The sequence below is a fragment of the Trypanosoma rangeli genome, assembly GCF_003719475.1.
Source record: "Trypanosoma rangeli strain AM80 chromosome Unknown Tra_15.4_contig_00007, whole genome shotgun sequence".
Taxonomy (NCBI): Eukaryota; Euglenozoa; class Kinetoplastea; order Trypanosomatida; family Trypanosomatidae; genus Trypanosoma; species Trypanosoma rangeli.
Genome location: NW_021705751.1, coordinates 80,640 through 105,333, shown reverse-complemented (window position 1 = coordinate 105,333; position 24,694 = coordinate 80,640). Strand labels below are relative to the sequence as shown.

The window sequence follows — 24,694 nt, the reverse complement described above, 5'->3', positions numbered from 1 at the left end:
TATATATATATATATATATATATATATATATATATATATATATATATATAGGTGTGTGTGCATGTGTGTTTGCTTTTGTATTATCGCCTTGGATTTGTTTATATTCTTCTTTGTTGTTTCTTCATCACCCCCGTCCTGCCTTCTTTATTCGGCTGCCGGTTGGCGTAGCTGGGGCAGGTGTCCTTGTTTCTTGCTTTTGCCGATTTTTTTTTCCGTTTGCTTCCCAGGCTTCTCTTCTCCCTTTTGTTGTTGGTGGTGTATTTTATTTTATGTTCAGGTTTTGTTGCCAGCGTCCTGGTTTGCTTACGGAGCACAACTCTCTGCATTGTTGCCTCCACGGGCACGGGATCAGCTTTGTGTTGTTGTTTTTTTTGTGGGTCCTCTCAGCAAGTATATCGGTGCATCCACGTGGGTGCGTGAGTAGGTATCATGTCAAAACTGTACAAGGCGCAGACGCAGCAGGGCCACTCGCGGGGTTTCTTTGAGTACATTCGCAGCGTGGGGGAGTCCAAGTCCAAACAAGAGGAGGACAAGATCGTCCTGCGTGACCTTGCTGACCTTAAAAAGACTCTGTCATCAAGTAACATTGACAAGCGACTGCTGAAGGAGTATGTTGTGCGCACCTTTTATGCAGAGATGTTGGGCGTGTCTGCGGAGTTTGCCCACATCCATTGCGTGAATCTGTCCTCAAGCCCTGACCTCCTTTTTAAGCGGACCGGTTATCTCGGCACGTGGCTGACGGTGGGGCCCGAGCACGAGCTTATGTATCTCATTGTATCCAATCTGCGGCGTGACATGAAATCCCGCGCCTTTCTTGACATCGCAGCCGCACTAACGGCAGCCTCGAAGTTGGTGCGCCCTGAATTGATGAGTGCCATCAACACTGAGGTAGTGGGGCTGCTGAGTCACCCCAACGCACTGGTGCGAAAAAAGGCAGTATTTGCAATGCAGGCCTTCTACAGAAAGTCCGAGGGCGTTATTGGAGATATAAACCTCTTTCGTCAGGCATTATGCGATCGTGACCCATCCGTCATGGGGGCGGCACTTCGTCTTTTTGCGGACGTCATTTACGCCGACCCGACCTCGCAACGTGATCTTATTCCAACCTTCTTGTCTATTCTTCAACAGATTGGCGAACGCCGGCTGCCTCGGGAGTACGACTATCATCGCATTCCCGCTCCATGGTTTCAGACGAAAATTTTGCAGATACTTGCAATGCTTATTGGTGACAACTTATCCCTTGCTTATAAGTGTGAAAAGGCGTTGGCAGAAGTTATAACACGAGCTGACAATGAACTTAATATTGGCTATGCCGTAATGTGTGAAGCCATTCGTGTTATTACTTGCATTCCCACCATTCCAGCTCTTGTGGAGCTTGCGGCAGAGGCCATTGCAAAATTTCTTTCCAGAAAGAACGCTAATCTGCGCTATGTAGGTATTCAGGCGCTTGCACAAATTGTCCGAGTTGACCCAAAATACGCTCGTGAGCATCAGCAGGTTGTTATGGCGTGCCTCGAAGATGTTGATGATACAATACGTCGAAAAACCATGATGCTGCTCCTCGCAATGTGTAATGAGGACAACGTAGACACCATTATAACACGACTTGTGAGGTCGCTCTCGCAGACAACAGACGAGTATGTTAAGCAAGACTTCACACGCCGCATATGCGATGCGGTGGATCGATTTAGTCTCGAGGCGGTGTGGTACATTGAGACAATGAATAAAGTACTACTGTGTGCCGCCGAGCACGTTCCTCAGACCACCATTCAGGGAATTTTGAAACTTGTTGTGGAAGGTGAGGGTGACGATGGGATAAAGGATGCCGCATTTCGTACATTTTGTGTTGAAACCTACTTTAACCTTCTTGAGGGATCACAGAAGAAGTTACCGGAGGCCGTCTGTCGCATTGCCGCATGGGTGATGGGCGAGTATGGGTTTCTAACAAAGCGAATAAGCCGCACCATGTTATTGGATCGACTTTGCGATATGTTAGAAAGGGCCGAGAGTGCTGACACACGGGGATGGATCATTATGGCCATGATGAAAATTGTAGCTAACACCGGTGTCATGCCTGATAACGTTGAGGATCTTATTACACGTTTTAAGGACAGTCGCAGCGTGGCGATACAGCAACGGTGCTACGAATTCAGTGAGCTTGTGAAAGTTCCAGTGCTTATGAAGAAGTTACTGCCGCTGGACGGCTGCTGCGAAGAAATTGATGTGGATGAGTCCATGGGGTTTCTCGATGGCATTGTGCAGGAGGCCTTGTTGGCCGGCGCCAAGCCATACGAAAAGCGGACAGTACGCCTCGGAGTCAAGGAGGAGGAAGTACTCCATACTGACGCCTACAAGGATTTGCGCACAGATGTCGTGGATGAGATTGAGCTCGATCTGGGGAACCTCAAGATGGAGGAGCCGCACAAACTTGTCATTCAGTCAACTGTAAAGCGCTGGGGGCTAAAAAATCTTGAGGAGGACGCCATGTCGCTGGAGGAGCACCCAGCTGGGAGCCCCAAGGTGTCAGCAGCAGTTGCATCTGTGGATAATTTTCCTGACGGAACTATTCTGCATCACGTGGATCCGTTTGCACAGTCGCCATCGCCGTCATCATCGCAGTCCCCGCTTCCAACACGTGAAAGCTTGAAGACAAGCAAAAATGAAAAGTTTTTAAATGACATTTTTAGCGGTGGCGCAAAAAAGAAATTAGCTGTGCGGCGTCAGAAAGAGTTGGTGGAGCCCATGATGCACGCTGCGAACTCTTCTGAAGTTCATACTGCTGGCCCCATACTTTCCATTTATATAGGGTACATAAGAGAGTCGGAGGCAACAGGAGTTCTGCTGCGAATTACCGCGAAAGCGGAAGTGGAGAATGCTATAATTTCCATGAAGGCTCCCACAAACTGCGCGCTTCGCACGATATCATGCCCTGCGGCATCCACAATGGATGGAACGACAATTTCGTTAGCCCAATTGGCGGCAGGTCAACCAGTTGAATTAGAAATGCAACTTGTGCCTGTTGGATTTCCGAGGGAGGGTTGTGTACGCGTAGATGTCACGTATCATAGTGCCGTTTCAGGCTACCCGCAATGTGTCTCGGCGTCAAGAGAGTTAGATGCGAAGGACATCCTTCGTCCACCAGCGCCGATGACAACACCGGAGTTTGGGAAGATGTGGGTGGGTCTCAGCGAGGAGTGTAAGGTGCAGATGTGTTCTGTCATTCCTTTGACACCGCAATCGCTGCAACAACTGCTGATGGAGCGAGCATCGCTGCGTGTGGTGGAGGTGATCCGCAGTGAAATCATTGCAGCAGCCGAGGTGGTCAGCACACGGAAGTCACTCTTGTGCCACGTTGATGTTGTGGCTTCCAACACTGCCAATGTGACAGTGCGGGCAGACGACAAGGACTTCGCAGCTTACGTGGCGCACGCCATATCCTCCTCATAGCACTGCGGCAACTCTCACTTCATTATCTCTCTCCTGGGGAGAAGTCGAGCGAGTTGTAATATCTCTCCATCCGGGGACGCGGAAACAGTCTGAGGGGTAGTGCGATAGTGGAACTCTTGCTACATATATAGTCACAGTGGTGTAAAGGCTATGGAAAAACAATAACCGGAATTTTACTATGTGTAACACTGTATATTATGTGTCAACAACCTTCTCTTTGTTGTTGTTGTTTTCTCACTCAATGTGTGCGTGTGTGTGTGTGTGAATGTAACTAAAAGGTGGAGTTGCATGTGTGCGTTCACACCCATTATTGTATGTGTTTGGAAATAATATCGTCCATGAGGCAACAACAAAGCTGAAAGAGAATGTTATTGATTGCGATACGCATGATATTTTTTTTAAAATGTGTAATTCTCTGCTTGTTGTGACGTTTCTATATGTGTCCATGGGTGCTCGCCAGTCGCATTTTTATTGGTTGCAATTTTACTTACGTTGTTTATCCTTATGGTGTTGTGGGAAGTAAGGAGCCCACGCAATATTTGGACGACGGCATCTGCTTGTGTCGCTGCAGCTCATAGGTGCAAGGAACAAGGAAAAAGTCTTTTGTTGTTGTTGTTGTTTTCCTTTACTGTTATATTGGTCCTCTCAGTGCATGCAGGCTGGGCCGGAGTCCAATGTGTGACTTAATATACACTTATTTGTAAACATACATATGTGCATGCCCTTACACGCCTTTCCTGAGCAACTCTTTTTTGTTGTGAGTAATGGTGTGCTTTTCTTGCGTAAGCTGTTTGTTTTCTTATATAAGAAAACGAAAAGTGAGTGTAGTTGCTTTTATAGTAGGGCTTGCCGGTTAGTTACTCTCTGGTGGTACTGATTGCCATGACGGTGTCATTAGGCATAGCGCTTGTCCCGGATGAAGTGTTGCAGAGTATTGATGATGACACAGCTGTGTACTGCGCTTCAGATGAAATGGCATCCTTGGATCTAACCCGTGAATTGTTGGCAACGCTACAAAAGGCAACGAGTGATGGGACACTAGAATCGCAGCTCTCGTGCGTCGGTAGCTCGGGTCTTTCCGGCAGATCCCCCACCGCTGTGGAAGTTGTGCAGAACTGCTGTTGTAGGTGGTGGGAATGCCGGGCAGAGGTGGAGGAGGCGTTTCTGCAGCTGTACTATACTATTCATACAGTTACGGTGGTGATGGCACCAGAAAATGGTGCCGCACCAATCCTTAACTTTCTCGCAGACCTGTTTGCTGGCGTTCCAGGCACAGTGGGTGTGGAACGTTTGGCGGAGGCGCTGCAGGTGGATAAGAGTTGGCTGGCTTTCGCTAACGTACCTGGGCTGCCGTCGACACAATTGCAAAAGGAAGAGGCGAAGCAGCTCCCCCTGGGCATTTCGCTTCTGAAGCAGATCCTTGACTCGTTTTGCGTCGTGACAGACGAGAAGTTGCCCGCTTACCTCTACTGCACGCTTCAGCCACTGTTTTGTGAGATGAAGCCCTGTTGGTTGCTCAATGGGTTTTTTGCTGACACGCCGCTTCGGCTTGTGGGAACAGAGGAAGCGCTGAAACGTGCGAAGAATCGACTCGAATTGCATGCGTCATCGCTGCGCTTTCTACTTAAGTTGGCGGAAGAGGATTCTGACTGCAGCGACTCTGCAACAGCGTTGGAGCAGAAAAAACAACTGGAAGAAATGTTATTATGTGTGACAGCCATGCAATCTGCATTTACAGAAAGTTGGATCTGTGAGCAAGTTTCCAGCGGATGGCCACGTGTCGTGGAGGATGTGCGAAAAATTATTTCCAGCGCTGACAAGACGGTTTTGGGTGGTTTGCCGGAGGAAATTATGGCGGCCTTTGATGCATTGCTCCAGTTATCACCCCATCGTGTCATGGATCACATTGTGCACTGCTTCCTGCTGCCGCTGTCATCAGGGTTACTCGACAATGGTGTGGGGGGGACGAAGCTGGATGATGATGCGCCAACAGTCGCTGCAGCAGTTGGTGCCTCCTTTGACGGTATGTCGCTTGAGGAGGTGGAGTACCTGCTGCAGCCATCTGACCCGGATGAGACATCAACAATAGAGACTGATGGTGATACAGTTTCGGCACGAATATACTTGCACTTTTATCGTACCTTTAAAATGTTGATGCGGGCGTGCGGTGTTCAAAAAGCTCAAGTGGTGGTGATGCTGTGGCCGTTCTTCGATCTGCAGACATCCCCTTTTCTTCGTACTGTGCCCCCTGCACGGTTAGAAACGATGCTGCGGTGTCATAGTTACGCCCTCTTTGACGCGTTGGAGGGGGCACCATGTGGAACTACGGCGGCACTGTTACTAGGCGGCGGTTGGGTGCGTACGGCAAGAGATCACTTTGCGCAATGGCTCTCAGAGAGAGACGGTAAGAAAGGGCAGTTTCCCACAGTTATCTTTAAACAGCTTTGGAAGGAAGGCGATAACGGTAAAGCAACGACCAGCGCTCAGCAGGCGTTGTGCATTCCTCTGCTCCGGCGCATTGTTACTGGATGCTGCGGCACTTTGGTGAATACAAAAGTGGCGGTTCTTGTCCCAGCTGGGGGCGCAACTGTTCTTTCCCGGCGATATAGTGTGTTTCCGCTGATGCGGCATGTGAGATGTGCCAGGGAAAAAGGAACTTTTGACGAACCACTGGGCGATGGAATTCACAAGCTCCACCGTAAGATGATTGAGGCGACAAGTCGCCCTTTGCTTGCGGCACTGCTACAAGGCACTCTGATGCCAGTGCTTTCGTACTCTGCCTGTGGTCCTGTTCCGATTTCGTTCGTGTCTGACGGTGTGGACGGCGGTCGCACATGTTAGGAGTCGAAGATATCGGAATAGCATCTAGTAGGGTTAGGTAAACTTGTATGTTCCTTTCTTGCCTTTATTTATGAGTAAGAGTGCACAGCAACATTGAGCGTGAATGGAACAGTAGGGACAGTAATAAATGCTGGGGAGTCAAGGGTAGGGACGTGTTTTTGTTTTTTGCTTTTTAAGCTTGACTTCTCTCACACGACATTAGGAGTCGCTGCGCATATATATATATATATATATATATATTTGTCTGCGTCGTATTTTCTCTCCGTCGCTTTGTAACCACCCACTCACAGTTAGAGGTGCTCGACCGCAATGCCGGCAGGTCCCAATGGTAGCCCGGAAGATAATGACGGCGGAGGGACTGGTGTGGAGGAGGCGGGAGGGTTGCCCACAAAGATGACACGAAAACAGAGACAGGAAGAGCGACCCTTTGTCTTTGCAAACTACCCGTCGCGGAAGGTAGCCATTCGTCTGGCGTATCACGGCCACCTGTACGATGGATTAGCAAAACAGGAAGAAACATCCAACACAGTAGAAGCGTATGTGGTGGCGGCGCTTAGGCGCGTGCGACTCATTCCTCAGGATGGACCGAGTGACCTTGCGCGGTGTGGGCGAACAGATAAGGGCGTTAGTGCGCTGGGTAACGCCTTCTCACTTACGGTTCGAGCGTCCTCATGGCCCACCGACTCTTCTCAGAAGCCACCACTTGATTATTGCGCCATGGTAAACAGTGCGCTACCTGTCACTATTCGAGTTGTTGGCTGGGCTTATGTGGATGATAGCTTTGATGCCCGTTTCTCATGTGTGGGCCGAACATACCGCTATTACTTTTGTCATCGGGGCCTTAATCTGGAGGCGATGGCGAACGCCGCAGCACGACTTAAAGGAAGGCATAACTTTCGCAATTTTTGTAAGACAGATGTTGTGAACGTGAGCAACTATGAACGTGATGTGCGTAGTGTGGGTATTGTTACTAGCGAAACGTTGCCGGAGTTGGTGTCATATTTTGAGATTCATGCAAACTCATTTCTTTACCATCAGATTCGCTGCACCATGGAGGTTCTCTTTCTTGTTGGACGCGGATTAGAGGAGCCGGAGGTGGTCACTCAGCTCCTTGAACGTGGAGACCGTAAACCCCTCTATCCACTGGCGGATGGTAGGCCGCTTGTGTTGTGGGACTGTCACTTTGAAGGTTTGCGGTGGAGTATTTCACAGCGCGCATTTATGGTCATTGAGCAGGAGTTACAGGACATTGCAACGGCGTTGTTGCTTCGGGCATCTGTGGCGGACTCCATGCGCTCGCAGTTGTTTACCTGGTACAGCGGGGATACAGACGTGGAAGGCAAGACTATTGAGGCATCACCGTTGGGGGTGCACGTTTCGGACAGATGGTCTGTGAGTGGGTGCGATTGGACCGACGAGCGCACGCACGTCAGCCTGCGTGTACGGCGATATGACTTGTTTGCACTCTCAAACCAAAAAACACAGGGTGCCTCAGGACCCTTGTCAAGTCGATCCTATACAAAACTACTGGACCGTGAGACTGAGCGGAGCTTCGATGAGGAGGTGGAGGCCCTCAGTGAGAAGAAACGCGCTCGATTCGAGAGTAACATGGAGAAGAAGCAGAAGAGTTTGTAAAGAGCTGTGTCCCCTGCGTGTAATTCTTTAATACACATATTTTCAATTGACTTTGGTGGTCGCTTCTCTTTCTCTGTGTTCGAGTGTGGGTTTTTCCCCCCGTGATTGATGTCAATGTCGTTCAATGTTGTTTCTATTTTTCTTGCATCATTTTACTTTTTTTTTTTATCTCCTACTCTGGAATTTGTGTTTTATGCACCTGTTAAACATTCCCGCCGTTATTGTTGTTATGTGCAAAGAAAAAGACTTCTTGTGTGGCCGCTAGCCCATGAAAAGGGATACATCGCAGCCTGCAGTGAAGTTTCTCCTGCTTTTGCTCCTGGACGGACGATTATGCTGCGTCTCTGTGGCGAATGGGAAGCTGCGTTGGGAGGCGCAACTTCCCGGTGGTCCACTTTTCCACTGTGGACCAAGGTGTCAGGGTAAAAGAGAAAAACGGATGTGGGCACAGCTCCCCTCTCGTTTTGCATGCAGAAACTGTCGGAGCATGGCAATCAGCGCCAGTGGAATGGAGGCCCAACCTGAAGAGACGTTGGGAGACAATGTCAAAGACTGCTCGCTTGTATTCATTCCCTCTGGCGATACAAAACATGCCTTTTCTCTCATGAAGTGGCATTTCTTTATTCCATCTAATTGCTCTGACAGGAAGGACGTTTGGCTGCCGGCTAGGGAAGTCCTTGAGTGCTGGAATGCGTCCGCATGCTCCGGCCATAGGGCGTTGGACTTGCAGCAGCAAGTGACGACGCACACGGAGTTGGATTTCTTCTCGGGGAAGCTGCTGATAAGCCTTACTGCCGAAGCGGAGGACATCGACAACGAGGAGGAGACTGTGCTTAATGAATTTTCATGTGTGCGTGTCGTTCTGCAACGCACCGATCACACGCAAAGTATGATCTTTCCACCCTTTCAGGCCCTTTCACGTTCCACCGTCGACTCGTCCGGGGAGGAGGAAGTCTCTCGCTCTTGGTACGCCACGACTTCGACGGTGATGCTTGACGTAATAGACCTCTCCTTGGATACTGTTTCCTTGAAATCATGGTTTCATGCGGAGAAGCAATCGTTTCATATTGAACAGACCGTAGCAATGAATAGATTCACCTCTTGCCTGTGCATCTCCGGAGAATCTGGGGATGTTGGGAAGGTGCAACTGACAGATCTGAGGTCCCCGATAGTTTCCGCACAAATTATCTTTTGGGAGCCACATACGGTGGCCTCCAATGGTGGTAGCACCTCAAAGCTACGCTGTCAGGATGTCCCTGTAGCCACGTCCTGGGAGCGCATGGAGGCAACTCCTGGTCACAGCTGGAACTTGCAGAGGCGCGGTGGACATGTACAGGAAATATCAGGTTTTTTAGATGACAATGGGCGCGTGTTATTTGCAGATTATATTGCACGGAAGAATGAGTTAGCGTCAGTTTATGCTGAGACACAGGTATCTGAAACACAAGGGGAGGATTATTTGTCTTCACGCTGTTCTGTATCTCCTGGAACCGAGAATGGGCATTTCTTTGGGGATTACGACGACTCAAGCGAAACGGACTCCTCCACGGCAAGTGGTTTTTCGGAGAACGCAATGGTGCTTCACAACAACTCTACATTCTTCCATAAGAGCACTGAAACGGGGGCACTATTTCACACTGGCAATCAAATTTCTTTTTTTGATGAGAACTTTGAGGTTATTACTATGCTTGGTCGTGGGGCCTCCGGCGCCGTGTTACTCACACGGCAACGCCTGACAGGGATCTTCTACGCCATAAAGGTGATGCTCATGCGGGATTACTCTAGCAAAGATAACGTGCTTCGTGAGGTGCGTCTACATGCTATACTCCACAATCGTTACCTTGCGCGCTACTACGCGGGGTGGTCCGAGGCTCTCACCCCGTATCGAGTACAGCAGCTTGAAAGTATTGGCGTATGCAAATCGAGGAGTATTCAAGACAAGTATGTTATTAACGGATCAGGCTGCATTGGTTGGTTGGACCATCAGCAAGGAGGGCCGTTGTCCCTCAATAGCAGTGAGAATAGGTTGCTGCCTCCAGGCACACACGTTATGAATCGTAACCTTATGGCACCACCAGAGGTAATGCATGAGGACTGTAATGGGATGTACCTTGCTGGGGGAGATAGCCTTGACAGCGTTTGTGAATATTGTGAAGGTGAAGATGACAGCGACTCGTCTTTTCATGAAAGAACTTCATCCTTCTCCAGTACACCGGGGAATGTTTTGACTAGGCGTGTGGTGTTTCTTCAAATGGAGTACTGTCAGACAACATTGGCGCACCGTCTAGGCTCTCGAAGTGTCATTGATCGTGTGGAGAACATTATTATTGCGTTGCAGATATTTTCAGCGTTACGTTATGTTCATCGGCGTGACTGTTTGCACCGAGATGTAAAGCCCACAAATGTTTTTCTTGATTACAATTGTCAGACCATAGGCCTGAATGACACGAGCGACGATGACAGCGATGGCAATGCAGTGGAAGAGGAAGAGGAAGAGGATGATGATGCTGCTGCAAACGCAGTCCCACCCAATACTGAGGTTCACAGCGCCAACACCTTTGGTGACGACGATGCAGACACCACGTTGAAGCTGCAGCAGTCAGATCTTTCTCCTGCACTTCCTGTGCAGGTGTTATCTGCTTTTGAGTTGCTGAGGTTGAATGCTTCTGTGGGTTTACTTGCGCTTTATTTGAAACGATTCAAATGTGCTCAGGGAGAGGCAGAGAAAAGGAAAGTAATACGCTTGGTGCGAAAGTGGCTTAAGTGTCGCCTTGTGCAGGTTCGTCTTGGAGATTTTGGCTTGGCAAAACCACTGGGCGATCAGCACGTGGAGGCTGCTCACTACTTTGATCGCAGCGCGATAAACACCGTTGGTGTGGGCTCTCCTCTTTACTCCAGCCCGGAGCAATTGGAGGGAGCCATCTGTACACCGGCCGCAGATGCATTTTCGGCCGGTGTCTTGCTAGCTGAGTTGTATATACAGCCTAAGACCGTCTCAGAGAGGCTTGTCGAGCTGCAACGGGTGCGCGAAGGTGTGTTTCCGTGTTCGTCGCTCTTGCTAGACTATCCAGAGCTGCAGGTGGTGCAGGGGCTAACGAGAAAGAACCCGAGTGCACGTATGACACTTAGAGATGCAACTCGTTTGTTGGTGATAACGTTGGATAAAATGATCTTTACTTTTATTTCGAGCTGAGTTAATTGTAAAAAAAAAAAAAAGTGAGGAAAACCAATGGAGTGGGTACATGGTTGTTTTCACGTCTACGTTAGCGCGGCTTCTCCTAATGTGGGATATACAGTGATGGAGAGAGGGAGTGGCAACGTGACGATATGTGGGTTTGTGCATTTTTTTTTTTTGCATTCCTATTTTTTTTTTTATTATTTTCTGTTGTTGACGCTTTTATTCATTTCTTGGTTGTGTGGGCTCGCTGTTTTCTTGACTTATTTGTCGCTTTATTGTTGTTAATTTTGAATCTTGTTTGCTTTCTTATTCCCTTTGAGTCGAATGTATACATTAATTTCATTGAAAACAGGAATTACGCTGGCAGGCCGTGGGGGAAGTCGCGACGGCGATGCGGCGCTGGGTCTCCCTCGGCGGATGGTGTGGCCCCGGTCTCATGCTTTCCAAGTTAGGAATTCGTCCCGTTGAAGAACAACTACCATTTGACATGGCGCGGTGCAGCTTTGACGGTCTCATGGAATTCACTCAGAAAGGTTTTGATAGCGGCTTCTTTCCGGGCTCTCTGCAGCAGCGGCCCTTTACTCCCGATCCGGCCTCCATATGGCTGCTTTTCCGAGGCCAGCACACCTGTATTACACACTTTGATATTAACTCAGATAAGGTTATACAGGAATTTTTGCGGCGATTTGATAGCTGGGAAAAGATGATTACGTGTCCCACTCGTCCAGTAACATTTTTGCGTACTTGCATAGCTGAAAATTCAAGCGACGAAGTGGAACTGCTGCCCCAATGGCACGCATTACTGCGGGAAAAAAGCGGAGGAAAGCTTGATTTCCGCACTGTGATGGTGGTGCATGATCAAGGACCCACCACAGAGCCGGTGGCATCGTTTTCTGGAAAAGATGCTGCAGGGTTTCCTTGTGTGGTGTGGAACCTTGCTTTTGACAAGCAACTCCCCGTGGAGTCCTCACTGTTCGATAAATGTCACGACGGTTATGCGCAGATTATTCACGAAATGAATACGGAGGCGGCCTGGCGTTTGAGAACTTTGCCACTGCGTCTTGCTGTACCAAAGCCGTATAAGGCTCTCTGTTGTGTGGAAGGTGTTCCAGCGTTTCGTGGCTCATGTACTGGGTTTGGTACGACACATGCTGCGGCCCTGGGACGTTGCCTCTATTGTGGTTCTACAGACGGACATGAGGTGGTTCGTGATGCTTTTGACAGCGGGAAACCCTGGGACGCCGTAGAGGACACGGTGCTGCTCACTAAATGGGTCACACATAACGGAGACGAGGTGGCTGCTGTAGAGGCAACAGCACTGGAGCTGAAACGTGGTGCTAACGAGGTTCTGCTTCGTTTGCGGAAGCTTCTTTGCGACTGATTTCTGTTTTTTATTTATTTGTTGAGATGCTCCTGTTTTTACGTCATTCTTGGTTGTCTTTACCTCCTTGATTTGCATGTTATATATATATATATATATAATATAGTCTCAGTTTGTTAGTTTTGTGTTTGCTTTCCTTTTTACTGTGCCGTAGGTATGGGAGAGGAAGATGTCTGAGGATTTGAAACAGCAAAGACCGTCGCGTGTTTATAGAGCTTTGTGGCTTTTAAAACAGGCGGAATGGCGGTTTGCGTGGGACCGACGCTTCTTTGTGCTATGCGGTCTGCGTTTGGCATACCGTTTGGGTGAGAATGAGGCGGAAAAGAAGTCTGGCTACATCATCTCCCTTCAGCGTACAGTGGGCCCACCGGAGTCGCATACGTTCCGTGTGTGGCTCAAAGAAGGAGAGTGCTGGACACTTCGAGCTGAAACAGATGGGGATCACAGAGAGTGGACGAATAGCATTGCCGCAGCTTTGATGCAAGGCTCGGCGGAAGAGCTTTGTAATGTGCGTGAAGGCATTGTTCTAAAAAAGGGGGCTTGGACAGGCCAATGGAAGCCACGGTATCTGGAGTTGGACGAATACCGTCTGGCTTACAGACTCAACAAAGAGAGTGAGGTGCGAAATCGCTTTGTTCTTGTGGCAGCTGATGCTTCCGGTGAGGAGGGAAGAGAAACGGAGCTGCTTGTGACGACAAGTTGTGGAGAACGATTTTGGTTGAAGTTTTCTACTAAAGAGGAATTTAATGACTGGAGAAATATGATCATGCGGGGACTGCAACGAACCATGTCGTGGCATTGGATGGCGCTTGGCTCCTCACGCACTTCCGAGTACGCCCCACTCCGCGTACAGTACCATGCGAGCGCTGCTGGAAGTGGACCAACTGTGTATTGTTATGGTGGTACGTACAGCTTAGCACCGCGTTGCTTTTTGGGGGCACCAAAGGTATTCTTGCCAAATGTGTGCCGCGAGAATGTTTCGAGGCAACTCTCCTGTATAAAGCTTTCCGGGGAACACAAATGCACACCTCTAGAAATTATTCCCTATGAGGAGAGCGCGCACGCCAAAGTACGACCGCCGCCCTTATTTGGCGCGGCTTTATGTATGCTGAAATCAACGTGTAGATCATCGTCGTCGTCGCTGCCCAACTTAAGCACGTCCACTCCACCGTTGGAGTGCTTGTTGCTTGTGGGTGGCCGCAGCGAGACGTCTATTTTTCGTGACGTCACAGTTGAGATGTGGTGGTGCGTGCTGCAGGGCTCGTCATCCATGTGGCAGCGGTGCTGTTATGATGTAAATGTGCTTCCACACCGTACTTTTCATACCTTGACCACAAGAACCTCGAGGTCGGCGGTAGTTGCCGGTGGATTAGACGAAATGAATCGTGTTTGCGCGGATTGTTTTATTATTTTCTGGTCTGAAAATGAGACAGAGGCCTTCGTTACTCCTCCGGTTGTGAAGTTTTTGGGTGACCTTCCAGAGCCTCGTGCGTTTCACGTTTGTTTGGCGCTGCCTGATGCTTCGCTTTTTGTGTTTGGTGGCTGTAGTGTGCGCGGGCCTGCGTCATGTAGCTACTTTCTTTCGCTGTCGTGTACGGAGTCGGAGTGGCGAAAGGTGTCCATAGACCCGCCCTTGCCTGTACTAAATAATGTGTGTGCGGCGGAGGCTGTTTCTGCTAGTGGGCAACAAAGGGTCCTTATTATGGGGGAGACGCGCACCTCGTACCCCACTCTCAGGCTGTTTCTGCTGACGCTGCAGCCCACGTCTGCCGTTTCAGCAGAACTATTACTTACTATTGGCGCTGCCCCGCGGCGCTGCTGTGGAGCGACGATGCACCGTGCAGAGGGCTACCTTTACGTCTTTGGAGGCTGCTATGATGGCAGCCAGCGCAATGATCAGGGTCAGACGGTGGTGTTTCAAGACCCCATCCGTATGCTCATTGGCGACAGCGCGGGAAGTAGAACTGCCACCACTCACCGCGAATGAGGACGGAATGAAGAAGTGGATTTGATGGAGTAGTTTTAGCTCTAACGCTCAAAACATATATATATATATATATATATTCATATAAGTGCGTTTGTATTTGTGTCTTTGATGGAGCTATTGTTGTTGTTTTATTCTTCATATTATTATTAAAATCGGTGTGTGTTTTCCTTTGTGGCTGGAACTAGAGAAGCGAGGGCGGGGAGAGTGAAACACTGCCTGGTTGTGCTGTTTCCTGTGCCGCTGTATTTGTCGTACATGTGGTTAGACCTACGTGACTGCGGGTGCTGAAAAGAGGGGGTGTGGTAGTGGGAGACAGCGAAAAACTGTGGAAATAAACTGCAACATCACCACACTCATTGCAGGCCTTTAGGCTTCTGCTTTTATTGTTAGTTTCTATGTCTAACATCGTTCGTTTGTTTACTTGATGTCCAGTTGTATACCACAGCAGCAAGAAGCCAAGTCTTTTTTTTTTCTCTCACGCGGCCTCACACATTGATTGATCCCTTCAAAGATACATATGGCCCTCGACGCGGTGTCTGCTCCCACAGTGAAGGAAATAGACTGTGTCAAATTCCTGAAACAGGAGCTCCCCTCCTCATTGCTGGACCCCGAAGATGCAGGATTTTTAACAGAGGCAACGTACCTGCGCTTTGCCCGGGCCCGCAACGCCGACAAAAAAAAGGCCTCAACCATGCTTCGGAGCTGCTTGGAGTGGCGGAAGGAGTTTAGGCCATACAAGGTGAGTTTCGATGAGGTGGAGAGGGCGATGCAGCAGCTCACTACCACTGTCGCTGGATGCAGCCTCAAGGGGGAGCCAGTTGTCGTTATGTCCATTGGAGCCCCAAATCCCTGCGAGGTGGAGGAGCGTGTCAAACAAATTGTGTACATCTTGGAGGAGGCCATGCGACGAGGCGATGAACGTCTTACGTGGATCATTGACTTTGCACAGATGGGCAAACATCCCCGCGATCCGCGGAGCTCGGGGGCGCGGAAGGCCACGATGAAGATCATGCAGGACTACTACCCTGAGATGTTGGGCACCCTATTGGTCTATCGCTCACCGTGGTATATACGTTTTCTCTACACTGCGGTGAGGCCCTTCATGGATGCGCGTACCCGAAAGAAAGTGCTCTTTTTGGGTCACGAGGAAAAGTTGCTGCTGCTGCATGTTGCCAAAGATCAACTCCCCACGAGCCTTGGCGGAACATACAGCAATAAAGATCATAAAACATTGTGGGAGTAATCGATGAATATGAATGGTGGAGAAAATGTGAAAAGAGAAAACGGAATAATTGAACTATACCTCGATGTTTACATTAAGTGGTGTAGCAACCCATTCCCCAGCGTGGGTAGTGGTAAATGGTGTTGTTGTTTTCATTTTGGCTGGGTCGAGCTTTCACTGTTGTTGTTGTTGTTTTTTTTTTTCGTTATTGTGTTTGTGTGGGTTTCTTTTTTCGCCGTTTTATTGATTTGTTTTTTAACATGAGGTTTTTTCTGAATATTTTTCTGCGTCTGTGCAGAGGAAAAGGCATGTACAGATAGAGAGAGCGATTAATGGACAGGCGCGTATAATGTGGAGGTTACCAGACGATTCATGTGTTGTAGTGATATTTATGTGGCAGATTTTTCTTTTTTTCCTTTTCGTTGTTGTTTAATAATAGTAATATATGTATGTTTGTGATATTTTGATAATTAATTTATTTTTGTTTGCTTGCTTTACTGAGTGTGTGCGTGTGTTGCGTCTGTGTTTGCAAGACCGTTGACGCTGCTGCTTCGTCTGCCACACGTTTATTATTATTTTGATACTTTCGACACTCGTTGCCTTTTAGCTTCTCTGGGCGTACACACAAACGCGTGTACGCCTGTACACCGACGAAGCCTGCCTCATCGGCGTTGTCTTTGGTTGTGCTGCGGGACGTCCAGGATGGGGCCGAAGAAAGGAACGAAAAAAACAGAGGAAGCGGAATTTATTGCGGATGGCCCTCTCGCTGTTGAGAGCACCAGGGCCTTAACGAAGTGGACGGATCGGGTGTCCGCGGTTAGCAAGAAGATCCAGCAGGTGCAGCACATTATGGCTCTGCTTTCATCGCAGATGGAGCTGTGCAACAAGGAGCTCGCGGACGTCTACGAGAATGCGAATCTCCTCACAACGCTTCGCATTGCGGAGTACCGACAGAAGTTGAACCCGCACCTACCGGGGCCGCCAGCAAAGAAGCAGCGCTTGAAGCGTGAGAGCTCAGTGAAGATGGCTTCCACTCCGTCGCTGGCCGAGAAGAGCACAGAGGCTCTGTTGGGAGCCATGGACGAGAGGAAACGCCTCAGGGTTAGCAGCGTTCTTGTGAGCCTCTTCAAGCGCAACTCCCCGGAGAGCCCTGTTTCGAATTCTCCAACGAATGTAGCGCTATCACCGGGAGGTGGTGGTTCAACAAATTTTGTGGAGGCAGCTGTGCGTCAACAGGTAAACACGGCAAGTTCTCCCCCGACCGATGCGGCTAGTGCTTCAGCGAGCTTGGATCAGCGACGCCCGAAGGACGTGCCGCCTGAGCTGTGGGAAGAGGTCTCTAAGCTTCGATGTAAACGGCTGGCCTTGGAAGGACGTGGTAAAACGTTAATGGGCAGCATAGAAGTACAGCTTGCGAGATTTGACTTGCTCATGCAGAACCATGGCGTGGCCACATATGCAACAGATTACTTGGAGCAGACGCTTCAAAAATTACGGCTAGGAAAAAGTGGTCCCTGAGCACCAGGTTGCAAGATAAACAGAATGTGACCATTCCCTGCCGTGAGAATGTGGCTGTTCATGCAATTTTGTGAAATGTACATAAATATCCGCGAATACACGCGAACTCAACCATTAGTAGTATATATATATACCTGGAGAGAGAAAGAGAGTATTATGTGTATTTTGTGTTTGTGATTTTTTCTGTTTGCGCTCCTTCTTTCTCCTTCTGGTGGGGGAATCTATGTGGAGTCCATTTCTTGCACTGTTTCAGAGCTGCACTAAATGGGTGGAGGATTATCAAGGCAGGAAGAGCTGTTTGTGCTTGGCAAATGGGCTGAGCTCCTAGAAAGCGCCATGGACGCCGATACTGAACGGTCCACTGAAGAAGCTAACCGTGGTGGGCATTCATCGTCACAGTTCCGTATGTCGTTTCATGAATGGCAGGCTCTCATCTCACTGCTCGATAGCGCGCAGTCCTCTGAGGTGCCATCACGTCTTTGTGCGAGCATCCGTGGCATGCAACTTTTGAATCCAAGCGTTGCCGTCATGATACATGTCTGTTGCTGGGTGGATGGGAGCGTCAGTGAGAAGAGCTTCGTCGAGCGCCTTAGACTTCTTCAAGATGACCTGCGGTCTCAGGAGAGCACGCCAAGGCGAGGGGGACAATCAAAGGATGAGGAAGCCGAACGAGAATTAGTGAACACCGCACTTCGTGTCCTCACGGACCTTGTGGCACATCGAGGAGAACCATTAGCTCAGAAGCGCGGAAGTCGAGTGGGAAATGCGGCGGTTGACAACCTCATCGCGTGGGGTGGCTCCAAGAGACCTGTTGCTATGCTTGCACACGCCTTCATCGTTGGAGCTGTTGCCTGCATTCACCCGGAGCCGTACTACGCCGAGGCCGCCATCTACACCTTTCGCAAGTTGCAAGACGTGATGAATGAGGCAGTTGCCGCCGCCACACGTGGGAGGCGAGGTGGAAAGACAGCCGCATGTAACGTTGCAGAGTGGCAGGCTATGCGACGGCTGGAAACTATTCTTGTGCGCCGTCAACAAGAAGTCGATGTTGCCGATCTTCTTACGACAAAAGATCGCTGGTGGCTTCCTTCAAAAGTGACGACAGCGCATGCACCGTCGACAAAAAGCCAAGAGGAACGTTGGGAAGAGGTGTGTTTGCACTACATTGGCCAGCAGCATATATGGGCAACTCTGAAGACGCACTTCTTGACCTCGGATATTTTCAACGCTGAAAAACCGACGGTGATTCTCCTCTTTGGTCCATCAGGGTTTGGTAAATCGGAGTTGGCGCGACGCCTCGCGTGCGTGATTCACGGCATTGAGCCCGGTGATGTGGAGACCAGTGGCAAGCTGATTTATATACATCTTCCATCCTTCTGCACACGTGACTCCATATATTCGCTTGTTGACCCACCAGCCGCACACGTTGGGGAAGGTGTTCTACTCTCGGCGCTTCGCAAGAATGATGATGCGGTTGTGGTTCTTGATGAGTTTGAAAAGGGCGCTGCAAACGCTATTCAAAACCTATGGCTTTCAGCCTTTCAAAAGAAGGGCACACTTCGCTCATTAAAGGAGGCATCACGGTCAGTATCAACAGAAAAAGTGGTCTTTGTTCTCACGTGTAACACTGCCGCCGATACCATCTTGCGTCGCGAGGAAGAATACTTGCAAGCCAGTGCAGGGGAGCAGGCAAAAATGCGAAAAGAGTGGATTGACATGTGTCGAGATGTGTGTCGAAGGACCATGCATGATCCTTTTGTCAATCGTGTTGATTACTTTTTCCCTGTTGTCCCATACACGGAGGCGGAGAAGCGGCAGTTTATTCATCTCCAGCTTCGCCGAATGTTGCTAGAGCAACGTGCGAGGCACCATCGTTTTTATGTTACACCCCGCATGGTAAAAGCCCTTGCGAGGAAACTGCAGACATTTCATGCTTCAACCATAGAGGGTGTGGTGCGTCCGTTGCTTGTGGAGGCGATACATAAGAAGTGGAATATTGCCGTTTTAACCGTGGTGGAGCACATCAGCGGCAGCGTGTTTGTTGCACTTCCGGTAACGGACACGTCTGATGGTGTTGCAATGTGGAACTCCCTTCCTGGGGCCAAGTGTGCGTTGGAGATGTGTGAGGAGCCAGCGGGTGTGACAGCAAGTGAAGGTTTAGTAGAGAAAAGTTTGACCAATGTAGTGTCAGGCAAAAAGATTGGTGGTGGTGCCATGAGCATTAACACTGTATCCCGACATAAAAGTGTGGATGCAGCTCCTCAACTTACGTCTGAGGCAATCAGCTTAGGCCTGGATACAAGCGTGGGGGCAGAGAAGAAGTACACTCTACAGTTGGAGACCACCGTTGAGAAGGAGCTGCAAGTGGAATTGAAACGCACAAAGGAGCTCCTGGTTCTGAAGGAAAAAGAAATTGTATACTTAAAGGAAAAGGTTTTCCAGCTTGAGAAAATATTAGCCTTTTTTCTGGCTACCACGCTTATGTGTCTACTGCTTCTCTCTTTTCTTGTGGGTATGAAAACTGTTCTTGTGATTAGTCTTCTGCTTTTTGTGTCTCTTTGGCTACTCGTGAAAATGCCACTCCAGCTATTGATGGGAGCGATTCGGGTTTTGTACGGTGTTCTCGGTCCCGTCGGTTCCACCCTCGCGGTGTTGGTGGCGTCACTGTGGGCATCACAGGCATTGCGGAACGCCGCAGTGTGCTGAGAGAATTCTGTTCAAGATGTAAAAGGAGCAAAAAGGAAAAGAGTGGAAAAAAAAAGTTTTTCATTAGTTTATTAGCGTGAGAGTAAGAGTGAGGGCTATGCTTGCCATTGTTTTTGTTTGTGTTGTCTCCATCTCTTTATTTGGGCTAGTGGATGTAGTGTAGGGCAAGAGGAAGTGATGGGTTGCTTCTCATGTTCTCTTCGGATAAGGATTGGGTGCTATTTCCTTCTTTGTTTGTTTGTCTTTTGGTTTTGCTGATGTCAAAGAAGTACGAGGAGGGGCATAACGCTCCCAATGACGCACGAGTCTGCACCTGCCGCGTCCGCTCTCTTGACGGTCGCCTCGGCGCTTTTCAAGGAGGGTTGAGTGAGCTGTCAGCATGCAGCAGCAGATATGGCGGCCGTGAACCAACTTTGATCCTGTTTTATTATTATTATTATTTTGGACGAGGAATCGACGGAGAATGGCCAGGGGTTGTCATTGCGCAGCTTTGGGAGTTGACAGCATTTGTTTCCATGACCGCGACACTCTCTTTCTTGTCCGTTGCGAGGAAGACTGTTCCCAAGTGGGGGCCCAGTTGTCATTCATCTGCGTCACTCTGGCAGAGGAGCGGCTGGAGTGCGATAAACTGCGCGCACAAGAGCGCCTTTCCCGCATGGAGGTGGGCCACATGCTTCGACTCACGTTGAATGAATGTCAATAGAAAGGTGTTTTTTTTTTCATTCCTTTTGACGGCGAGGCATTATTTTTTGTCATGCGCTCAGCTGCAGTTCCAACAGCACCTGCGCCAGTAAAAACAGCAACTGCAGCGTCAACGATGCCATCACTTTTGACGATGGATTCAGTGATTGCGGCGTTGGAGGATCGGATACGTCAACAGGAGCAAGGTGTATTGCGGAATGACAAGAGCATATGTTCCCAGGGGAAGCGGTATTTGGCTCTGCAGACGTTAGGAGAGGATCTGCAAGATGCGCGGAAGGTGCCGCGGCAAGAGATGGAGCCTCTTAACACCGCACACATGTATCCTTTGGAGGCGAAGGATGAAGAGTCGTGCCTCACTTTGGAGTATGAGATAATGAAGTGGGGTAAAAAAAAAAAAAAAGTTTGAAGATAATCTGCTTGAAGAAATCGCTAAACAGAGTGCTGTGCTCACTCAGCGCGCGGCAAAGGTGCGACGGATGCACCATGCCCTGCAGTGCGTAATTGCTGGGACGGTCCAAGAGCCGGAGATGACGGGCCATGACGCCGACATTGGCAAATAGGGCGACAATGGAAGCGAAGGAAGGAAGCAATTTGGAAACTTTGCAAGACTATGTTCAACAACTACGGACTTTGCAAGAGGTGTTGTTTACTTTAAATAATTGTGTGGTTAGCCTCGATGAGGTGGAAGAGATGAAACCCGTTGTGAAGCGGTTAAAGAGTCACTCGCAGTCATCACCGAGGTTTACTGGCACACTTTTAGAGGCTCCTAACTAGGGTGGTTGTCTCCTTCGGGGGGTTTACATGGATGTGGTGCGTGAGCATTCCCCGTAGAAGGCGCGTGAAGAACTGAGTGCCATTGCAGCGACCAAGATGCTAGAGAAGTTTTGATGCCTCTGTATTGTAAACAACATCTTCTTCTCTCATCCTGAGGCACTTGTGGGAGCAATCATGGGTTCAAGTACATCGTGGCGGGAGGTGCATCGTATGTTGTTTTCCACGCAGATGGCCTTGGCACTCTTGCGCAAGAGTCAGTAATACGAAAATGTCATTCCACTCTTTCTATTTCTCTTTCTCTCTCTTACTTTGGTTCTCTTCTTCCCTCACTTCTAATGGGCCTACGTATGTGGATATGTGTATCTGGGATAATATTTCTTGAATGTGTCCTTGGATGTCCCCTTTGCTACATGCGTGTGTGTATGTGTGTCGTAATTTTGACAACTACCTGCCGCCTTTGCCGATGGTGGTGTTGGTGGCTGCGACCTGAAAGAGTGATTTTTTTTTGTGTGTATTCCTTTCTTTCTCTTGCTCTGTGTGTGGTGGACAAAAATGCGTGTGAACTTACCAACGGCACAATTAAACAAAATAAATACGGCATCAGCACCAAAAAAGAAGGAAAAAAAAAGAGCTAGGCGGTGAAGGGTGGACTTAGTCAAGGAAAAGAGGACTGGAGGGAAGCCGAGAGGGCAAGATGGATAGTGAGAGCCCTGCTTCGGAAGGCATGGAACCCGAATACAAAGTCGTCGTCCTAGGAGATGGTGCGGTTGGCAAGACGTCACTCATTAGGCGATACTGCGAACAGGGCTTTGACCAAAGCTACAAGCAAACCATAGGCCTTGACTTTTACTCGAAGAAGGTGGAGATACCCGGAGGGCGGTCCGTCGGACTGCAGATTTGGGATATTGGTGGACAGCAGATTGGGGGAAGTATGCTTGCAAACTACTTGCATGGCGCCGATGCCGTCTGTTTTGTGTACGACGTGACGAATCCCGTCTCCTTCAAGAATGTTGAGGAATGGCACCAGTGCGTCCTTGCATTAATGTTAAAAGAAAAGGAGCTAAAGCCGATGATGGTGCTTGCTGGAAACAAGACGGACTTGCCAAACCGACAAATCTCGGCGGAGACGCATGGACGGGCAGCAGATGCGTACAATATGCATCCTCTTCTCATCTCTGCACGCTCGGGGGATAGGATCAATTCTCTTTTCATGATGCTTGCTGCCATGCTTGCTGGCGTTAGCCTATCACCACAGGAACTTGACATAGCAAATCGTATGGTTGTCAGCATAGACTCGCAGCCGGAGGAGCAGTCACCAGCCTTGTGTGCCTATGAAACGGTTGTAATGAAGAAAAAGGACGCTGATAAATGCGTCTTAATGTAGAAGCACGAGCAAGAAACAATAGCAAAAAAAAAAAAAGTTGGCAAATGTGTTCCATCTATAGTGCCTCTTGGCGTGTGCTTTGTTTTCCTCTTTTTTCCCCCCTTCAATCCGCCGTTGTTGTTGTTTTTTTGACTGAAATGTTTTTCATCTTGTTTTTTGATGTTTGAAATATTTTGGATTGTCGTCGAATTTGGAACAATTTCTTTTTTCTTTTTTATAATGTGCTTTCGCTTTTATGCTTCTGCTGCTTGGGGCTGACATTCGAGTGCGGCAGCCTGAGTGAAGCTAGCACGACGTACCATTACACACTGGCGGAATATATAAAAATATATATAATCATCGCTGAGGGTCACGCAAGAGTGAAGGCTACACGCGTTCTTTCACCGGATGGCGTCCCCGGCCGTGAATATGCCAATGGAGAAGACACCGTTGGCGGTATCTCGGTGCACGAATGAAGCCTGCGCAGGCGTAACACTCTCCCTGGAGCGGCGCAACAATGCCTTGTAGTCTGGTTTCATTTTTTGTCTGTGTTGGATGAAAACGAAGAGGTTTTCTGATGCGCCGTAGATGCGGGCTCACGGAAACATCCACAAGAAAGCAGGATGCCGGAGTTATAAGCACACTGCATCGAGGCACCTCGTTTTTTGAGGTGCCTAGACAAATATGCTACACTGGATAAAACCTAAGTTGGAGGGAATCTTTCGTTTTGAATAATGCAAAATTGGCCGTGATTCTCTGGGTGTGTTGTGCTTGTCATCGAGACCTGGAACTATCCGCTTCGGTTTGTATTGTTGCCGCTTATTGGGGTCCTTCTTGCTGGTGACATGGTGGTGCTCAAGCTGAGTGAGTTGGCACCCGCCACGGCAGCTATTATGCATGAGCTTCTTCCCAAATACATTTAGGATGGCATTGTGGGTGTCGTTAACGTTGGGGTGTTGGAAACGACGTGGCTGCTGGAGGAGTGTTTCGGCCATGTCTTCTTTGGTGAGAATTTGTGCGTTGTGGGGATTATTGGGAGTGTGGCGGCAATCCACCTTGCACCCATCACGTTTGAAGTTGGAGGAAGTCACCTGCTACGGTGGGATTCCCTTGTAATCCGAAGTTAAAGGTGGCTGTCCACCGTACCATGTGGGGTAAAGTGGAGAATGCGGAACAGACTCGCGTTGCAACGAACGGGGCAGTATTGTGCATCGTCAGAATCAAGTTAAGCTGATTGAATCACCAAAAGAGGCGCGGGAGGAAACGCTGAGGAAGTGTGAACCGCTTGATAAGCAGGAAGAGTGGCCGTGCATTGTGAATGCGCATCATTTTCAATGCCTCGTGGGACTTTTAAAAGGTGACATTCTTGCCTTTGAGGGTGAAATGAACCTGAAGAATGTAACGAGGTGGCCCCGGTGGATCTAAAGGATCTTCAGGTGGAAAATTCGATCCTAACCAAATAAATTAGTTTGGTCATAAATACCTGCAACACCTTTTTTTCTACTGCTTAACGTCTTGAACGCAAAAGCACTTTTGGCTGATGCCGTTTTTTTGTGAGTGTTTTGCTTGACTGGGGCAAGGTGCTCGTGTGTGCGAAAGCGCCACGAGCGAACAGGTGATACTCGTTGATTACTCCTATGGATAGCTTTACCCTCTGTTTTTTTTTCTCTTTGGCTCTACTTTGCGCATGTGTGCGTGCGCGCGGGTGCGGTTTTGCTAATTATCTGTTGTACAGTGAACTCTATGTTGTTTTGGTTGTGACCTAGCACTATTTGGTATTTTACATGTTTGCTTCTATGGGTCATTCTTTTGACTGCCACGGACTTGTTTCTTGTTTGCTATCACACTGGACTACGCCTCCCCACATCTCTCTGTCGGGCGAGTGGGTTCTGTGCTCTCTGTTGGCCGCTGTTTTTTTTTTTTTTTTTAGTTTTTTTGGA

The 24,694-nt window shown here is 49.0% G+C and overlaps 12 protein-coding genes across 12 annotated transcripts, besides 12 other annotated features; 11 read left to right on the top strand and 1 right to left on the bottom strand.

The window, feature by feature from the left end:
- Positions 1 to 50: a microsatellite.
- A 379-nt stretch (positions 51 to 429) lies between these two features.
- On the top strand, positions 430 to 3,447 carry TraAM80_00439 (putative epsilon-adaptin, putative,AP-1/4 adapter complex gamma/epsilon subunit; the record flags this gene model as incomplete). The annotated part of the gene is made up of 1 exon (XM_029377518.1): positions 430 to 3,447. One exon carries the CDS (start codon positions 430 to 432, stop codon positions 3,445 to 3,447), a length of 3,018 nt encoding a protein of 1,005 aa, XP_029242681.1.
- A 242-nt stretch (positions 3,448 to 3,689) lies between these two features.
- Positions 3,690 to 3,711: a microsatellite.
- Positions 3,712 to 4,050: 339 nt separating this feature from the next.
- Positions 4,051 to 4,067: a microsatellite.
- Positions 4,068 to 4,329: 262 nt separating this feature from the next.
- TraAM80_00438 (uncharacterized protein) lies at positions 4,330 to 6,288 on the top strand (the record flags this gene model as incomplete). Its single annotated transcript, XM_029377517.1, has 1 exon — positions 4,330 to 6,288. One exon carries the CDS (start codon positions 4,330 to 4,332, stop codon positions 6,286 to 6,288), a length of 1,959 nt encoding a protein of 652 aa, XP_029242680.1.
- Positions 6,289 to 6,502: 214 nt separating this feature from the next.
- Positions 6,503 to 6,528: a microsatellite.
- A 69-nt stretch (positions 6,529 to 6,597) lies between these two features.
- On the top strand, positions 6,598 to 7,923 carry TraAM80_00437 (putative pseudouridine synthase A-like protein; the record flags this gene model as incomplete). The annotated part of the gene is made up of 1 exon (XM_029377516.1): positions 6,598 to 7,923. The coding sequence occupies one exon, from the start codon at positions 6,598 to 6,600 to the stop codon at positions 7,921 to 7,923; it is 1,326 nt and encodes a 441-aa protein (XP_029242679.1).
- Positions 7,924 to 8,191: 268 nt separating this feature from the next.
- Positions 8,192 to 11,116, top strand: TraAM80_00436 (putative protein kinase; the record flags this gene model as incomplete). The annotated part of the gene is made up of 1 exon (XM_029377515.1): positions 8,192 to 11,116. The coding sequence occupies one exon, from the start codon at positions 8,192 to 8,194 to the stop codon at positions 11,114 to 11,116; it is 2,925 nt and encodes a 974-aa protein (XP_029242678.1).
- A 149-nt stretch (positions 11,117 to 11,265) lies between these two features.
- Positions 11,266 to 11,313: a sequence feature (A-rich).
- Positions 11,314 to 11,492: 179 nt separating this feature from the next.
- Positions 11,493 to 12,482, top strand: TraAM80_00435 (uncharacterized protein; the record flags this gene model as incomplete). Its single annotated transcript, XM_029377514.1, has 1 exon — positions 11,493 to 12,482. The coding sequence occupies one exon, from the start codon at positions 11,493 to 11,495 to the stop codon at positions 12,480 to 12,482; it is 990 nt and encodes a 329-aa protein (XP_029242677.1).
- An 80-nt stretch (positions 12,483 to 12,562) lies between these two features.
- Positions 12,563 to 12,587: a microsatellite.
- Positions 12,588 to 12,651: 64 nt separating this feature from the next.
- Positions 12,652 to 14,469, top strand: TraAM80_00434 (uncharacterized protein; the record flags this gene model as incomplete). Its single annotated transcript, XM_029377513.1, has 1 exon — positions 12,652 to 14,469. The coding sequence occupies one exon, from the start codon at positions 12,652 to 12,654 to the stop codon at positions 14,467 to 14,469; it is 1,818 nt and encodes a 605-aa protein (XP_029242676.1).
- A 55-nt stretch (positions 14,470 to 14,524) lies between these two features.
- Positions 14,525 to 14,553: a microsatellite.
- A 31-nt stretch (positions 14,554 to 14,584) lies between these two features.
- Positions 14,585 to 14,618: a microsatellite.
- Positions 14,619 to 14,986: 368 nt separating this feature from the next.
- Positions 14,987 to 15,712, top strand: TraAM80_00433 (sec4-like phosphatidylinositol transfer-like protein; the record flags this gene model as incomplete). The annotated part of the gene is made up of 1 exon (XM_029377512.1): positions 14,987 to 15,712. The coding sequence occupies one exon, from the start codon at positions 14,987 to 14,989 to the stop codon at positions 15,710 to 15,712; it is 726 nt and encodes a 241-aa protein (XP_029242675.1).
- A 157-nt stretch (positions 15,713 to 15,869) lies between these two features.
- Positions 15,870 to 15,947: a sequence feature (A-rich).
- Positions 15,948 to 16,393: 446 nt separating this feature from the next.
- On the top strand, positions 16,394 to 17,209 carry TraAM80_00432 (uncharacterized protein; the record flags this gene model as incomplete). The annotated part of the gene is made up of 1 exon (XM_029377511.1): positions 16,394 to 17,209. One exon carries the CDS (start codon positions 16,394 to 16,396, stop codon positions 17,207 to 17,209), a length of 816 nt encoding a protein of 271 aa, XP_029242674.1.
- Positions 17,210 to 17,473: 264 nt separating this feature from the next.
- TraAM80_00431 (adenosinetriphosphatase) lies at positions 17,474 to 19,915 on the top strand (the record flags this gene model as incomplete). Its single annotated transcript, XM_029377510.1, has 1 exon — positions 17,474 to 19,915. The coding sequence occupies one exon, from the start codon at positions 17,474 to 17,476 to the stop codon at positions 19,913 to 19,915; it is 2,442 nt and encodes an 813-aa protein (XP_029242673.1).
- A 424-nt stretch (positions 19,916 to 20,339) lies between these two features.
- Positions 20,340 to 20,356: a microsatellite.
- Positions 20,357 to 20,669: 313 nt separating this feature from the next.
- TraAM80_00430 (uncharacterized protein) lies at positions 20,670 to 21,023 on the top strand (the record flags this gene model as incomplete). The annotated part of the gene is made up of 1 exon (XM_029377509.1): positions 20,670 to 21,023. The coding sequence occupies one exon, from the start codon at positions 20,670 to 20,672 to the stop codon at positions 21,021 to 21,023; it is 354 nt and encodes a 117-aa protein (XP_029242672.1).
- Positions 21,024 to 21,670: 647 nt separating this feature from the next.
- Positions 21,671 to 21,711: a sequence feature (GA-rich).
- A 374-nt stretch (positions 21,712 to 22,085) lies between these two features.
- On the top strand, positions 22,086 to 22,775 carry TraAM80_00429 (small GTP-binding protein Rab28; the record flags this gene model as incomplete). The annotated part of the gene is made up of 1 exon (XM_029377508.1): positions 22,086 to 22,775. The coding sequence occupies one exon, from the start codon at positions 22,086 to 22,088 to the stop codon at positions 22,773 to 22,775; it is 690 nt and encodes a 229-aa protein (XP_029242671.1).
- Positions 22,776 to 23,428: 653 nt separating this feature from the next.
- Positions 23,429 to 23,749, bottom strand: TraAM80_00428 (uncharacterized protein; the record flags this gene model as incomplete). Its single annotated transcript, XM_029377507.1, has 1 exon — positions 23,429 to 23,749. One exon carries the CDS (start codon positions 23,747 to 23,749, stop codon positions 23,429 to 23,431), a length of 321 nt encoding a protein of 106 aa, XP_029242670.1.
- A 916-nt stretch (positions 23,750 to 24,665) lies between these two features.
- Positions 24,666 to 24,691: a microsatellite.
- Positions 24,692 to 24,694: the final 3 nt, after the last annotated feature.